This window comes from Zeugodacus cucurbitae, chromosome 5 (assembly GCF_028554725.1).
Source record: "Zeugodacus cucurbitae isolate PBARC_wt_2022May chromosome 5, idZeuCucr1.2, whole genome shotgun sequence".
NCBI lineage: Eukaryota > Metazoa > Arthropoda > Insecta > Diptera > Tephritidae > Zeugodacus > Zeugodacus cucurbitae.
In genome coordinates, this window is record NC_071670.1 from 74,519,909 (window position 1) to 74,534,694 (window position 14,786).

Genomic DNA, 14,786 nt, shown 5'->3' on the forward strand with positions numbered 1-14,786 from the left:
TTAGTTTAAAAAAAAATGTATTCAATTTATTGCGAATAGCGAATTATATTCAGGCATAATATAATCAATTAATTATAATATGTGTATGGATGTAAAATTGCAAACATCTGTATGTGTATATGAAGCAACTTTATATATGTTGTAGATAAATATAGTGCCTTCACTATATGTATGTACTTATGTATGTATATATTTATATTGACAATGACTACGCCGTTGTGGATCTGTGACTACTGTCATCTATTGTATTAAATTTATTGACAGTGCCATTTGTTGTCTAGCCTTTGCTAAAATTACTAATTTTGCAAAAATTTTAATTAACATAAAATTCATTGCCATAAAACATCGCGACGCTTTTCTCATTAAGCCAAGATTGAACTCAGTGAAGATGAGTCAGTTGCGATTATTACATTCTGTCAAATAATTGTTCCGTACAAACATATGTATGTACATACACATATAAATTCTAAACAAGAAAATTTAAATTCTCATGTAATAATTTTAAACTCATATTCCCAGAAAATTTGAAGTAGTGCTAAAATATTTCGTTATCAAATTAAACTTAGTCTACTATTAGTTTTTCGTAACTGGGCCCGCCATGGTATTATATTATCGGCGTCATCTCCTTTACTATATTGATTACTATTGATGTCTTCATCCGTTGTTAGAATGTTACTTATTAGGGCTTGTTCATTTTGATCCTTATTTTCTTTGTTACTGTCAAAAGTTCCCGAAGCAAGTAGCTGTGAATCAACGCTCGGGGAAACTAAATTAATGTTATCAATTGAAATTGCTCGATTCTTAAGATGCCAAGTTTCAGCTATACGATTATTTTCCTCCACCTTGGGTGTATAAATTGATGCTCTGGAACGAGGGAAAATGTATATACGATTGTGTTGTAGTATGTATTTTGAATATAAATTTTATTAGGTATTTACTTTAATTTATTTTCGGTTTCCTCCCGCCTTGCTAGTAGGTCACGTTTCCATTGAGGTATTTGTGACAGGCGTCTATTTTCTGCTTCTTTTGCCATTCGTTCCTCGAATTCTTTTTTGGCACGTTCGGCTGCCTTTTTCGCCATCATCTGACGTTTCCAATCCGGAATGATGTTACCTGCCTGATCTTTTTCTGGAATCTGCATACAAAGCTTCGGTAGAAAATGAGGTGTCTGTTAATACACTATATCATTTTATGTCCTTACCTGTTCCATATAGTTGTTTGTCGAAAATTGTTTGGAAATTTCTGAATAATGTTCAGTGTCAAATTGACTGGCCAACTGTTTTTCCACTTTCATTTTCTTAATGCCCGTAATGTCTTTTGAAATCTTTAATTCAGCAATTAAATCCGTTTTAAGGTAAGAATCAGCTGACGTGGTAAGACACTGCATACTTAAACTGCGTGCAGGCATTTGGTAAGGCTTAGGCATTTTTTGAGTATCAGTACGTCGAAGCTGTATAATTACAGATAAAATTATAAATTATACATACATACATATTAAATAAGGTTTACCTGAACACTATTAAGATCTTGAATGGAGATGGCGGAGAGAGGTTGATGCTGCTTCCTGGTGGCGGTATCCTGATTAACTACAGATACATGCTGAATATTTCCTGTTTTTACACTATTTTGTTTTTCATTGTGATGCATTAACGGATGAATTGGGAGTGGTGGCGGCGGTGGAGGCTTTGGTGGTTCACAATTAACTCCATGTTGATTAGCCACCTGGATATGCATGTAATCTTCAGTATCTGTGGATCTAATTAAGGATATATGTACATATATGCTATCAATTAATAATATATATTTTAAAATAATTAACTTTGTTGAAATAATAAAATTGTAAAACTTTATCTAACCGATGCCAACGTGGATGCGTTCGTAATATCATCGTTTTTACTACTGAACTGAAGAACTAATAACTTCATTTGAACATGAAAATAACATTTTGGGAAAATTCGCATAAATTATAAATACACACGCCGATGCTTAAATAAATGCTGTGGTGAAATGGACCATTGAATTTAACAGACGGTGGCTTCTCTCATGCGGCACGCGATTAGCAAGGCGAAGTGGATAACTTTTATAAATTGAATGCACTAATTCATTTACGGTATTCGTTAATAAATCGCAAAGAGTACGTATCTATGAAATGTTTGTAGGTTAACATTACGTGCATACATTTTTTTCATACATGTGTATGTATGTGTATTAGGTTGGCTTTCGATGAATACTACATACATGGCATATAATGTGATATATAAATATCAATTGAATTTAATGTAAAATACGAATAGGCACACTCACCTTGCTGAAGACGGGCAGGATCGCTTATCACTTATACTCTTTAGATATTCAGATGGCTTTATAAGATGTGTTACGCCATCTTGTGATTTGTTTGGAAAACTGGGTGGCACGAAGGGAAGTACTAACTGTTTATTAACTAAGTTTGGACCACCGGTACGTGGGCCACATACTGTGCTCCCATTAGAATTGCTGTACCCATACTGTGCCTGTTGTAGTTCGTAGTGATCTTCGGCAGAAGATCTATACATTTGCGATTGCTGATAGCTGTGTTGGACATCTATATGGTGTGAATGGTAATTGCGCACCTGAACTCTATCATCTTGTTGATCATTGCAAACGTGATAACCATCACAAGCAAAGCTTTTATCATGATAATTACTGTTTTCTCTATTTGGTGTAACACAATTGGCAATTGGAGCAGAGTTGGGTATATTTCCATTACATCCGCCATTAAGAAGTTTTGCTTTCTTGTTTGCTATAAAAATAAAATAATAAACAATTAACTAGTATGGACATGCAAATGTACATTTATATGTGTATGTATAATTTGCATTGAAATGTGTGCACATTTTTTAATTTTTCGTTTTGTGACAGAACACATTACTTCACTGTGCAGCTGCTTAATCGAATTGTTTAATTGGTTGTTGTGTTCATAATCTCCACAAGTTATTTTATTCACAAAAATGGAGGTAAGCTTCTTACTATAGCGAATTTTAACGTACGTCGAAAACTGTTGAAAACAGGACGTAATAAGCGAAAGTGAACACAAAAAACACTTAAGCCATATTTCAAGATCTAATGTGCGAACATTTTATTTTAATAATTTGTAATTTATTATGTTACAATTAATTGTATAAATTTCTTTGTTAGAGGAAATTTAAGATGCTAGTGTAAACACAAAATTCGAAAACTCACAGGCGAGCGTTACAGTTTCCGAATTGGTTGAATACGAATAAATTGATCACGATAGATCTAGATAGATAGATTACCATAGAATTTAATGGATTTATTAATATATTATTTTATTAGGTGGATATTTCTTTCATAAACCTCTGCAGAAGTTACTCTAATCCTTGAATATACAACTTCCGCAATACACAAAACCACTTTCACATCTGAGTATTTATATAAATATGTATATCGCTATACATAGTTGGAATTGCTCATGGTTTTTTATTATGTTTTCCACAAATTGGTATTTTTAATGTATGTATTAGCTTAATTACGTTTATTTTTTACAAATAGTTTTGGGAGTATATGCATAATTTAGTTTATTTTACGTGTCAACACATTAATTATACTTACAACGAATATTAAATATGTCGAAATAGGAAAAACGCAACGTGAAATAATTTCGTCGAGAGAATTTCTTTTGGCCTAACATGGAGTTAAAAAAAAGTTTTCTGTCAGTCAAGTATTTAAAAAACTTATTAGATTTACAATAATAGTTGTCCATGTAGTTATGACTTATTCGTATAATTAACCGTGCGGTGGTCAAGTAGCGGTTCAGTGGATGTCATCAATGCAACTAAAGCGTATCTTTCTAGTAGATATTGTAGTATGCATCCATATGGTTCGTATGTATCCGTATGGTCATTATTGATGTCGTTTTAGTTTTAACCAACACATTGTCATAAAGATGCAGTCATGTAGAGATCTATGAATGCACGTGTGTGAAATCAAGAGATACCCAAGTAACGGAAACTATTGAATGGAAGAAGAAGTATGTTTATCCTTACTTCAATTAAAATAGACAATTTACATTTCGGTCTGCCAAATAATATCATTTTGAGTATTTGGCTGTTCTAGTTGAATAAAAAGCATGTATAGGGAAGAATAAAGAATTACCATGCAACGAACAACCTTTTATAAATCTTTGGTGCATCACGTCACGTTTTTGCAATAGACGTTTTGCTTGTTGGGATATGTTGGATTTTTAACCTGTTCATTACCAAGCTGCACAATTCACATTCACTTTCTTCGGTATCTTTTTACTCGCCTTGCTCATATATGTATGTATATTTGAATTTAATTACATATGTATTTGTATAAATGGTTGGAGTGCAAATTTGGATTGGAAAATAAGGAAAGTTACTGAACCAGCCGATCCGGTATACGGCTTTTGGCCGTCGAGTTTTCAAAATCACCATTCAAATACAATTTTATATTGATTGATGAATATAAAAATTTAAATATACATGTGTAAGCATTTGACCTTTGTGGCGGTCAATTTTCTAGTCTGGGATGCCTCAATCTCACTATAATAATAATACGTAAATATGTATGTTCTTACATAGAAGATAAATGTAATATGTCCACATGTAAGCCTTAGTTAAACTAAATTAATATAATTAAATTTATACTACACACTTATTTAGTTATGAACAAACAATTTACGAAGGTGGAGTCTAGTTGAGTTAGCTATAAAACGAACTTTCTCTTTTTTTTTTAACATATATTGATCAAAATATCTATGTATAAGGTTGTGCTTATCAACATATAGAGGTAAGTTAATTTTGTAATTTCCCAATATGTGTCTGATTCAGCGATAATCTTAGTTTAATTTAAAATTGCTTCGAATACATAGTACATACAACTTATGATTTACTTAATAAGTAGATGAATATATTGAACAAAATATTGATGAGTTTATTTTTATCTCACCTGATATGGTAGACATCGTTCGGTTGTGTTTGCTTCTGATCAATTCAGACGGACGTAAACTAGGTTCCTCAATTACCTCAAGCCCTGAATCTGAATCTATATTATCCAAGTTGCTATTTGAGTGACTAATGCAAAAGTTCATGGGATCTGATGCAACTAATTGCATTCTCTTGAGTAAGGGAGCGTTCATCGGTGGCGGCAGTGGAGGTGGTGGCGGTCCACTTACTAAAATGATCCGAAAATATATGTGTTCGCGTGTTATATGTATTCTTTAGTAAGCTTTTGTATGCAGAAATAAACAAACGAACGTGGAACATACCGATTTCTATGTTTTGTATAGGCGGAGCAGAAGAAACTCGTTTCAACTGGCGATCGCATGTGCTGACATCATTGCATATTGGGTGGAATATATTGCTGGTGTTACCAATGCTACCACAATCAAGATTATTTCGAATAACGGAGTTTTTCTGTGATTGCTTTGTGCGCTCAGCAATATCTTCTATCGGACACACGCTTTCATAGGTGTCGCTTTTAACACCACCATTGGTATTGCTATTGACGTTCAGCAGGTTCTTTAGATTCACATTTTTAACGGTGAAATTTTCCTTTTGCGATAACTCGTATTTGGGTTTGCTATGTATTCCAATAGTCGATTGCGATTTATTTCGATTCAGTGCTTCACTTTGATGTTTGTTGTTCATATTCTAAAATCAAAATTTTTATTTGAGTTTACAATTCTATATACAGATATGAGAAATTATTTTTGAAATCCCAAAAACTAATTTATTGTTGTATTAAAAATATCTCAATGTAAATATATAATGAATGTGAGGAGGAATAGAAGACGAAAATGACCTCATCTTGCGACCTTATATGTATATTGCTTAAATTGAAATAGAGAAGTTCCTCTTATCAAATATATATATGTATTTAAGTATGAATATGTAAGTACTTACATGATTGCTATATTGTAGTACGAAGTCTGAGCTTCGAGTTGAGGAAGTGCTAGCTGAACGTGAATGCGACCCACTATCACGGGACCGTGATCGCCCGGAACCGTATTTGTTTTTGTTTTTCCGCGCTTCCTCACGAACCAAATATATATCCTCGTAATCATGGTCATGTGAACTTTCTGGTTTCTTCTTCTCATTGTTTAAATAATTACTTTTGGATTGCTTAGCTGTTTGTTTTTGTTTATCAATTTTAATATTATTGTTGTTGATTTTATTGTAGTTGATTCCAGAGGTTAAATTTGCATTAATTATTTTATTATCATTGGTGATGGTCTTTGTACTCGAACTGGCGTTGAAGCCTTGATCGTGGCTACTAATTTCATTGTTACATTTAGTGTGAAGATTAAAACTTTGACTTCGAAGATTGTTTGTTTTGGATAAATTCATGCTTGATTGAATAGAAGCGGAAATAGATTCTTCTGATCCGCTGCCTGTCCCACTTGAACTGGAGTGCACATCCGCTTGTACAACAACTGCATTGTTTATGGTATTTGATTTATGCATTTTACTATGACTGTGAAATTTGTGGCGATTCATTTTCGGTTTTTGATTTTCAATACTGGTACAATCGGAATCGAACAACTCCCGAACTCGATTATAAATTAGCTCATGAGGGTCGTGGAGGAAAAACGATTCTCCAGAAACACTGCCAGTCGGGGAAGGGGGAGAAAAGAAACTGTTACGCATTGGATTTATATACAAGCCATCATTCGGCACCATTTGTCCATTGTATAATTTCTCAGACGATGACCGTGATTGTTGAGAATGTGCATAAATGGCATCAATGCGTTTATGGGCCATAGAGATCGATGGGGGATGTAAGTAAAAGGGCTCAATATCTGAGCTTAAAGTCGAAGAAGTTTTTGATTTGATGGTGTTGGTGCAACTAGTCTGTTTACTACTATTCGAGGTACAGCTCCCGTGTGAGCTGCTATTGATACAGTTACCTCCTTCAGTACTATTGAAATTGCAATTGTGTATGTCTCGAAATTCCTTATTAGACAAGGAGCATGCTTTCTGTCGTTGTAGTGGGATGTTGTCACGACAAGCATAATCTATTGTACTACCATGTTGCACTAACACATTAAGACACTTCAATTAACAAATATACCCAAATGTAGAAAAATAGAAGAGTAACAATTGAAAAACCTTATTTAAATTATTAAATTCCTACATAAAGAACAGGATCTCACCTCTACTTGTTGGTTTTCTGCAGCATCGTTAATTGGGGACTTGCCATACTTGTCTAATGATAGTTTCGCACCATGTTTGAGTAACCACCGTACAACAGAAAGGTGTCCTCTTGACGCGGCAAAGTGCAGCGGTGTAGCCCCATCGCCATCTCGTAGATTTGGATCAACACCCTGATCTTGCACCTGTTTTATTCCAAAATGAAAGGAGTTTCTTTGTAAATGTAATAGAAGCGAAACAGAATCGAATTCTTCTTAATATACATTTTGGGAACAACAGGGTTACAAACCACGAATCAATAAATTCTAGTCACCGTTACCTTGGTTGTTGATTTATGCGCACTGAAGGTGTAATTTACTACTGTATTTCATACTCTTACCATCCATCTAAGGCAATCCAAACATCCCATTTGCGAAGCAGCATGTATCGGTGCCATTCCGTCGCGTGCTCGCACATAGAGAGAACCGCCAGCTTCAAGAACTAAAAATTTTAGCACCTCCAAGTGCCCTTCTTGCGCTGCTAAGTAGACCGGTGTGACATCGTTGTCCATTTGAGTGTTCGCGCTGTAAGGGTTTATGTGAAAAAATGAAACAACTATGAAATTATGAATTATATAATATGAATAAGATATATGTAAGTATCGGGAATCAAAAGTGATGCTCACTTTTTCATCTGGTTTAATAAGCAAATAATTTTTTAATAAAAAAAGTTTAGTAATTATTCTTCAGAACATATTATACATAGATTTGAACTACTTTGTAATTTGTAACATTTTATAAAAATTGAGATAGAATGTATGGGTATGGTTATAGTATGTGTGATTGGCGTTGCAACCGTTTAGCCGGTTATAGCCGAATCGACGATAGTGCGCCACCTCTCTCTCTCCTTCGCAGTTCGGCGCCAGTTGGAGATCCCAAGTGTAACCAGGTCGCTCTCCACCTGGTCCCTCCAACGGAGTGGAGGCCTTCCCCTTCCTCGGCTTCCTCCGGCGGGTACTGCATCGAACACTTTCAGGGCTGGAGTGTTTTCGTCCATTCGGACAACATGACCTAGCCAGCGTAGCCACTGTCTTTTTATTCGCTGAACTATGTCAATGTCGTCGTATAACTCGTACAGCTCATCGTTCCATCGTCTGCGGTATCTTACGCAAAATTTTCCTCTCGAAAACTCCTAGTGTCGTCTCATCTGATGTTGACATCGTCCAAGCTTCTGCACCGTAAAGCAGGACGGGAATGATAAGCGACTTGTAGAGCTTGAATTTGGTTCGTCGAGAGAGGACTTTACTGTTCAATTGCCTACTCAGTCCAAGGTAGCACCTGTTGGCAAGAGTTATTCTGCGCTGGATTTCGAGGCTGACATTGTTCGTGTTGTTGATGCTGGTTCCCAGGTATACGAAATTATCTACGACCTCGAAGTTATGACTGTCAACAGTGACGTGGGAGCCAAGACGCGAATGCGCCGACTGTTTGTTTGATGACAGGAGATATTTCGTCTTGTCCTCATTCACCTCCAGACCCATTCGCTTCGCCTCCTTATCCATGCGGGAAAAAGCAGAACAAACGGCGCGGTTGTTGCTTCCGATGATATCAATATCATCGGCGTACGCCAGGAGCTGTACACTCTTGTAGAAGATTGTACCTTCTCGGTTTAGCTCTGCAGCTCTTATAATTTTTTCCAGCATCAGGTTAAAGAACTCGCACGATAGTGAGTCACCTTGTCTGAAACCTCGTTTGGTATCGAACGGCTCGGAGAGGTCCTTCCCAATCATGACGGAGCTTTTGGTGTTGCTCAACGTCAATTTACACAGCCGTATTAGTTTTGCGGGGATACCAAATTCAGGCATCGCGGCGTAAACGCAACTCCTTTTCGTGCTGTCGAAAGCAGCTTTAAAATCGACAAAAAGGTGGTGTGTGTCGATCCTCTTTTCACGGGTCTTCTCCAAGATTTGGCGCATGGTGAATATCTGGTCAGTTGTCGATTTTCCAGGTCTAAAGCCACACTGATAAGGTCCAATCAGTTCGTTGACGGTGGGCTTTAGTCTTTCACACAATACGCTCGATAGAACCTTGTATGCGATATTTAGGAGGCTGATCCCACGGTAATTGACGCAGATTGTGGGATCTCCCTTTTTATGGATTGGGCAGAGCACACTGAGATTCCAATCGTCAGGTATGCTTTCTTCCGACCATATTCTGCAAAGAAGCTGATGCATGCACCTTATCAGTTCTTCGCCGCCGTATTTGAATAGTTCTGCCGGCAATCTATCGGCTCCGGTTATAGTAAAGTGTAAAAATAAGCAGGAGTGCTATTTCACCATACCACCACCGCGCCCACGAAGTGGTGTTATTCAAAAATAAAACAAGTAAGGAAGGGCTAAGTTCGGGTGTAACCGAACATTTTATACTCTCGCAATTTATTTATTTAATTTTATTTATATTATATAATACACAATTTGACCCATATATTCGTCATATATATTGTATAAAGTCCATTGAAAGTTGGAAACCATAATATTAGGTTAGAAGCACCGAGGTCCTCGTGTTCGATATATGGGGCCTTAAAAACCTATGGTCCGATTTCGGCGATTTTTAGAATGGGGCTGCCACACTATTAACATAGTATTTATGCAAAGTTCTGCAACGATATCTTCACTAGTGCTTACTTTATATATTGTAAAGTAAACGATCAAGATCGTCTTCAAAGTTCTGGTATATAGGAAGTAGGCGTGGTTGTGAAGCGATTAGGCGAATTTTTACAACATGTTATTGGGATGTAAGGAAACTATTACAAACTAAGTTTCATTAAAATCGGTCGAGTAGTTCCTGAGATATGGTTTTTGACCCATAAGTGGGCGACGCCACGCCCATTTTCCATTTTGTAAAAAAATCTGAGTGCAGCTTCCATCTGCCATTTCTTATGTGAAATTTGGTGTTTCCGACGTTTTTCGCTAGTGAGTTAACCCACTTTTAGTAATTTTCAACCTAACTTTTGTATGGGAGGTGGACGTGGTTATGATCCGATTTCTTTCATTTTTGAACTGTATTAGGAAGTGGCTAAAACAAACGACTGCAGAAAGTTTGGTTTATATAGCTCTATTGGTTTGCGAGATATGTACAAAAAACTTAGTAGGGGGCGGGGCCACGCCCACTTCCCAAAAAAAAATTACATCCAAATATGCCCCTTCATAGTGCGATCCTTCATACCAAATTTTATTTCCATAGCTTTATTTATGGCTTAGTAATGGCACTTTATGTGTTTTCGGTTTTCGCCATTTTGTGGCAGTGGTCCGATTTTGCTCATTTTCGAAAGCAACCTTCCTATGGTGCCAAGTTTCATCAAGATATCTTAATTTTTACTCAAGTTACAGCTTGCACAGACGGACGGACGGACGGACAGACAGACATTCGGATTTGAACTCCACTCTTCACCCTGATCACTTCGGTATATATAACCCTATATCTAACTCGTTTAGTTTTGGGTGTTACAAACAACCGTTATGTGAACAAAACTATAATACTCTCTTTAGCAACATTTGTTGCGAGAGTATAAAAATTGCTTGTTCGTATCAGAAATACTATTGCAACGAAGCCCCAGCCCATATTCGCCAAATTCGAAAATGTTATAGAAACATACATTTAAAAGATATAAAAAGGTAGTATGTCTTTAATGTTTTTAGAAAACACCATTAAACCATCACAATATAAAATGTAAAGAGTAGAAAATGTTGACAAAATATTGGCAAATGTGCAGATTTATTGGTAAACTTTTTCAAATATGTTTCTTTGGGGCTTATAATTCATAGTTGGAAATATATTACGCAAATAAAATTATCAACTGAGCTAAGACACATAACTTGGCCGCACTCTATAACAATACTTAAACACACCATTTTTTTTTTAAATTTAAAATTGTACTAACAAGCATTTTTTTTATTTTAAAATATAAGTACAATATACTTAAGCGCTTATAGGAAGCTTTTTTTCAGAAACTAAATATTACGTATAATACTTATTATTTTCGTATAAGTTCGTTATGTTGAAGAAGGTCCCTAACACAAATTTTATTAAACTAACAGTTCTAATTTGAAAATGTAATATGTTGGCGAGAAATCCTATTTTATATTCTCGAATTCACATAACTCAGTATTAAATATCTTTTCTTATTATTTCAATAGTATATAACATTTTTCGATCAAGCTTGTATAACATATGTCGAATTTTGAAACGCAGAGAAATAAGGTTAGAAATTTGATTATTCCACTAACACTATTCATCTCAAATGACAAAATATTGAAAATTTGTATTTTATTAAAAATATATTCGTATTTTTTGAAAAAGTATACTACGCAAACACATACATATGTAGTATGTATCCAAATAAATAGATTTTCCGACTTAACTAAAGACTTAAGACATCAACTTTGATTGAAGAGTAAGTGAAATCGAGTTTTTATCAATATATAATAGTTTTAGTAACAGATTTTAAATACTCAAATATTACGGCGAATTGGGGGCTTACCTTACAACGCTGCGCCGATTGTTATGTTCTTTGCGTACAACAGCTACGTCTTCATTGCAGAGTTTACTCTCTTTTCGCCCAGTTTTGTCCATAATTTCAGCTAAATCTGAGATATCATCGTTAGATATGTGTTGCGGTAAGCTATCTACTATACCACTAACACCATTCATCTCAGCAACAATAGAAGAAATGTCGTTGTTTGATTTACTTTTTATTTTGCTACGACGATAGGAAGTGAAACTAGTGGTCATCCTACCGAAAAAGCCTTTTCTACCACTGATTGTAGAGAAGTAACTGTGTTGTTGTCAGAGTATAGTAAACGAAACGTTAAGAGAGAGGTAGAAGATTAAAAGGTGCAATGTGCTTAATCATAAGACTTTAGAATCCCTGAATTTAATGTATATTATAAATATAAAAGGGTAAGAAGATATTTATTCAAATATAAAAAAGCTCTGAACCTATAATGATGTACATATGTATTTAATGCCAAATATTGACCATTAAGCTTCTACAAAGGCTATTCATTCTCCAAAAAAATGTTTTGTATTTGTTTTTAACCAATAATGGAGATATTAATTCTCTAAAAATCAATATATATGAGTTTATAATCCTATATAATTAGACTAAGAGAGTATTTACCGTTTTCACTTTCATTGCTTCTGCTTTGGCAACTTTCACAATATCACACAATTATGATTGCGCATACATATGTACATAGACATGTAAGGGAAAAATCGACGAACATTGAACTTTCGCACTACTCAATATTTAAATATACATAGTACGTATGTATATATATGTACGTCTACTTCTGTTAGCATTTCGTAAACACAGTTTGAGAGACATTAACTTTAAAGCACAATCATTATCATTCTTAAATCTTCGTTTTTAAAAACTTCTCTAGAGACATCTTTCAAATGAACCTGTTATTAACTATATCACTGCATAAGAGTTAAAGTAGTTAAAATATAGAATGCGCAACATTACTGCTCGAATTTTCCACAATGAATGGTACCAAAGCACCAGCGCATCAAGTGATACAGCTCTACCCGGTTTCACAACTAGGTGATTAATTTCTTCGGCTCAGTTTTAAAATGCAAGTTCGTTTATAGATGCTTCTTACGGCTCTTCGGCATGCAATAGAAACACACATGAACAAACTTGTATCTATCGCTCTCATTTTCCTAAATGGTACTCTTTGTGTATTTTTGGTATGTTTTTACTTCAGATTTAGTTCTTGCAACAAGTTAATCGTACATACGTATGTATGTATGTTCGTATACTAGTACAACGGTTTCAACACAGTCGAAAAGCAAAAACAAATAGTTTGCGCTAACAATTGTAGGTATGTTATACATAGTTATACCACAGTACTGAGTTTATACTTTACTGGAAAGTTGCAGGTCTTTCAGGCAGTCAACAAATTTTCTATATTATTACTAATACTCAATGAGCAATTTTTGAACTTATTATCTCCACTTTATCAATAAACACGTACATGAAAAATGAATATAATATATGCGTGACTTTTAGGAAAATGTTTATTGCAAAAGGTAACATATGATTTAAGTTTTTGTACCTTTTCATTGTTAAATATGTGCATTTATTCGTGGAAGTAGTATACTATTTAATATACTTTCAGCATTAATATGCACTTAGAACATTCTTCGGTTCGATGATTTTTAAGTAATAGCAATATCAGGCTCCAGCATTTAACTTGCCAGTAATCTGTTAATTTTAGAAGAAGGAAAGCGTGACAAACAACAATAAACTTCTGACAGCTTCGACCGTTTCAATTTCACACAATATCAATAAAATAACTTTGGATCTACCAACCACATTTACGAACGTTAATTAAAATGTTATGTATTTAAAAGTACGTGCTTATACTAAATGTTCGAACAAAATCTGTTTACAACGCGCAGCCTATTGTTGATAATACAAACACTCAGTAAAAATAAAACTGTTACTGTTACACGCGCAAACTGGCCACGGCCGACTGCCTTTCTATCTTCTTTAACCAAACATAAACCGTGACCACTGAGTCCAAACGAACTACCGCTTACTTCAAGATACTAAATACGAATACAGAAAAGTAAGTCACTATTCAGCTAAGCACTCAAGAAACCCGTTGCTCGTTGGTGCACCAAAAGCGGCACAACGCCGGTCAGAGCGCTGTGCACCTTTCCGCAGCCTTGCAGCCGTAACTCGATGGCACTCAAATACAACACATTTGATACAGTCAATTGCAGTCTAATGCCAAAGACAGAGATACGAACAACTCATATATGAATACATCGCGCAAGTTGGGTAACAATCTCAGTGATGGCTTGTATTATAATAACGCTTTCTTTATTCATATGTATGTACAGGTGCTATTATAACTGAGTATGTAAAGTGTAATAGAGAAACGTTGTTCTCTGAGATAGTCTAATTTACCCACATTCCATCGGTAGCTGTTGTGGTCACATTTGATAATTTAGTAGTTCTATTAGTTACTAACCAATCAGTATGGATAATTTATTTATTATATTAAATACGAAATTTTATAGATAAATTAATATGTTTTAAAGCCAAAAACAATACCACAAATAGGGTATTTTAATATGACAAAAATTCTTACCTCAAATTATTGTAATACAGTAGTTCACTGCCATAACCTCAATCGATTTATTGCACGACCTCCCTTACAAATATCGTGGAGGTAACTTATGGATCTGCTTAAAATACACTCAATCTCAATACAAATCATCTCCCGTAGACGCCTCAAACGGAATAATTTTATATATTACTGATTGTTTGAATTAGTCGTTACGTTTTATTATCAACTATTTCCCAATCTCGAGATGCTATTTCGACTCAAATGAACTCATTTAAACAAATACAAATCCAGGTTTCTATAATCCCAAGTTACGAAATATATAAATATTTAGATAGATTTCTAAACTTTAAATGCTCAGTAAAAAAAAGATGATTATACCTGGATTATTATTGATGAATGCTGGTGATTATTCTTATTGACATACATATATATATATATTTATGATGTTAATCCGTATTGTCGCTAACCCCCGCTCTGCGGCAAATTATAAATAA

The 14,786-nt window shown here is 34.9% G+C and overlaps 1 protein-coding gene across 9 annotated transcripts in view; it reads right to left on the reverse strand.

The window, feature by feature from the left end:
• Positions 1-14,786, reverse strand: part of Espn (Espin) — a 22,865-nt gene continuing 8,079 nt past the window's right edge. For 3 of the 9 annotated variants that reach the window (XM_054231911.1, XM_011185139.3, XM_054231912.1), the window contains exons 3-13: positions 11,691-11,984; positions 7,552-7,735; positions 7,175-7,357; positions 5,925-7,073; positions 5,288-5,672; positions 4,969-5,193; positions 2,305-2,779; positions 1,510-1,756; positions 1,202-1,450; positions 939-1,147; positions 1-864 (exon numbers count right to left, since the gene is read on the reverse strand). In XM_054231911.1, coding sequence (XP_054087886.1) covers positions 552-864; positions 939-1,147; positions 1,202-1,450; positions 1,510-1,756; positions 2,305-2,779; positions 4,969-5,193; positions 5,288-5,672; positions 5,925-7,073; positions 7,175-7,357; positions 7,552-7,735; positions 11,691-11,984 — 3,913 coding nt within the window. In that variant the 3' untranslated portion in view covers positions 1-551. Of the gene's footprint in view, positions 865-938; positions 1,148-1,201; positions 1,451-1,509; positions 1,757-2,304; positions 2,780-4,968; positions 5,194-5,287; positions 5,673-5,924; positions 7,074-7,174; positions 7,358-7,551; positions 7,736-11,690; positions 11,985-12,329; positions 13,191-13,269; positions 14,173-14,786 lie in introns of those variants that run through there. The other 6 variants (XM_011185143.3, XM_054231913.1, XM_011185144.3 and 3 more) reach the window with 6 other exon arrangements.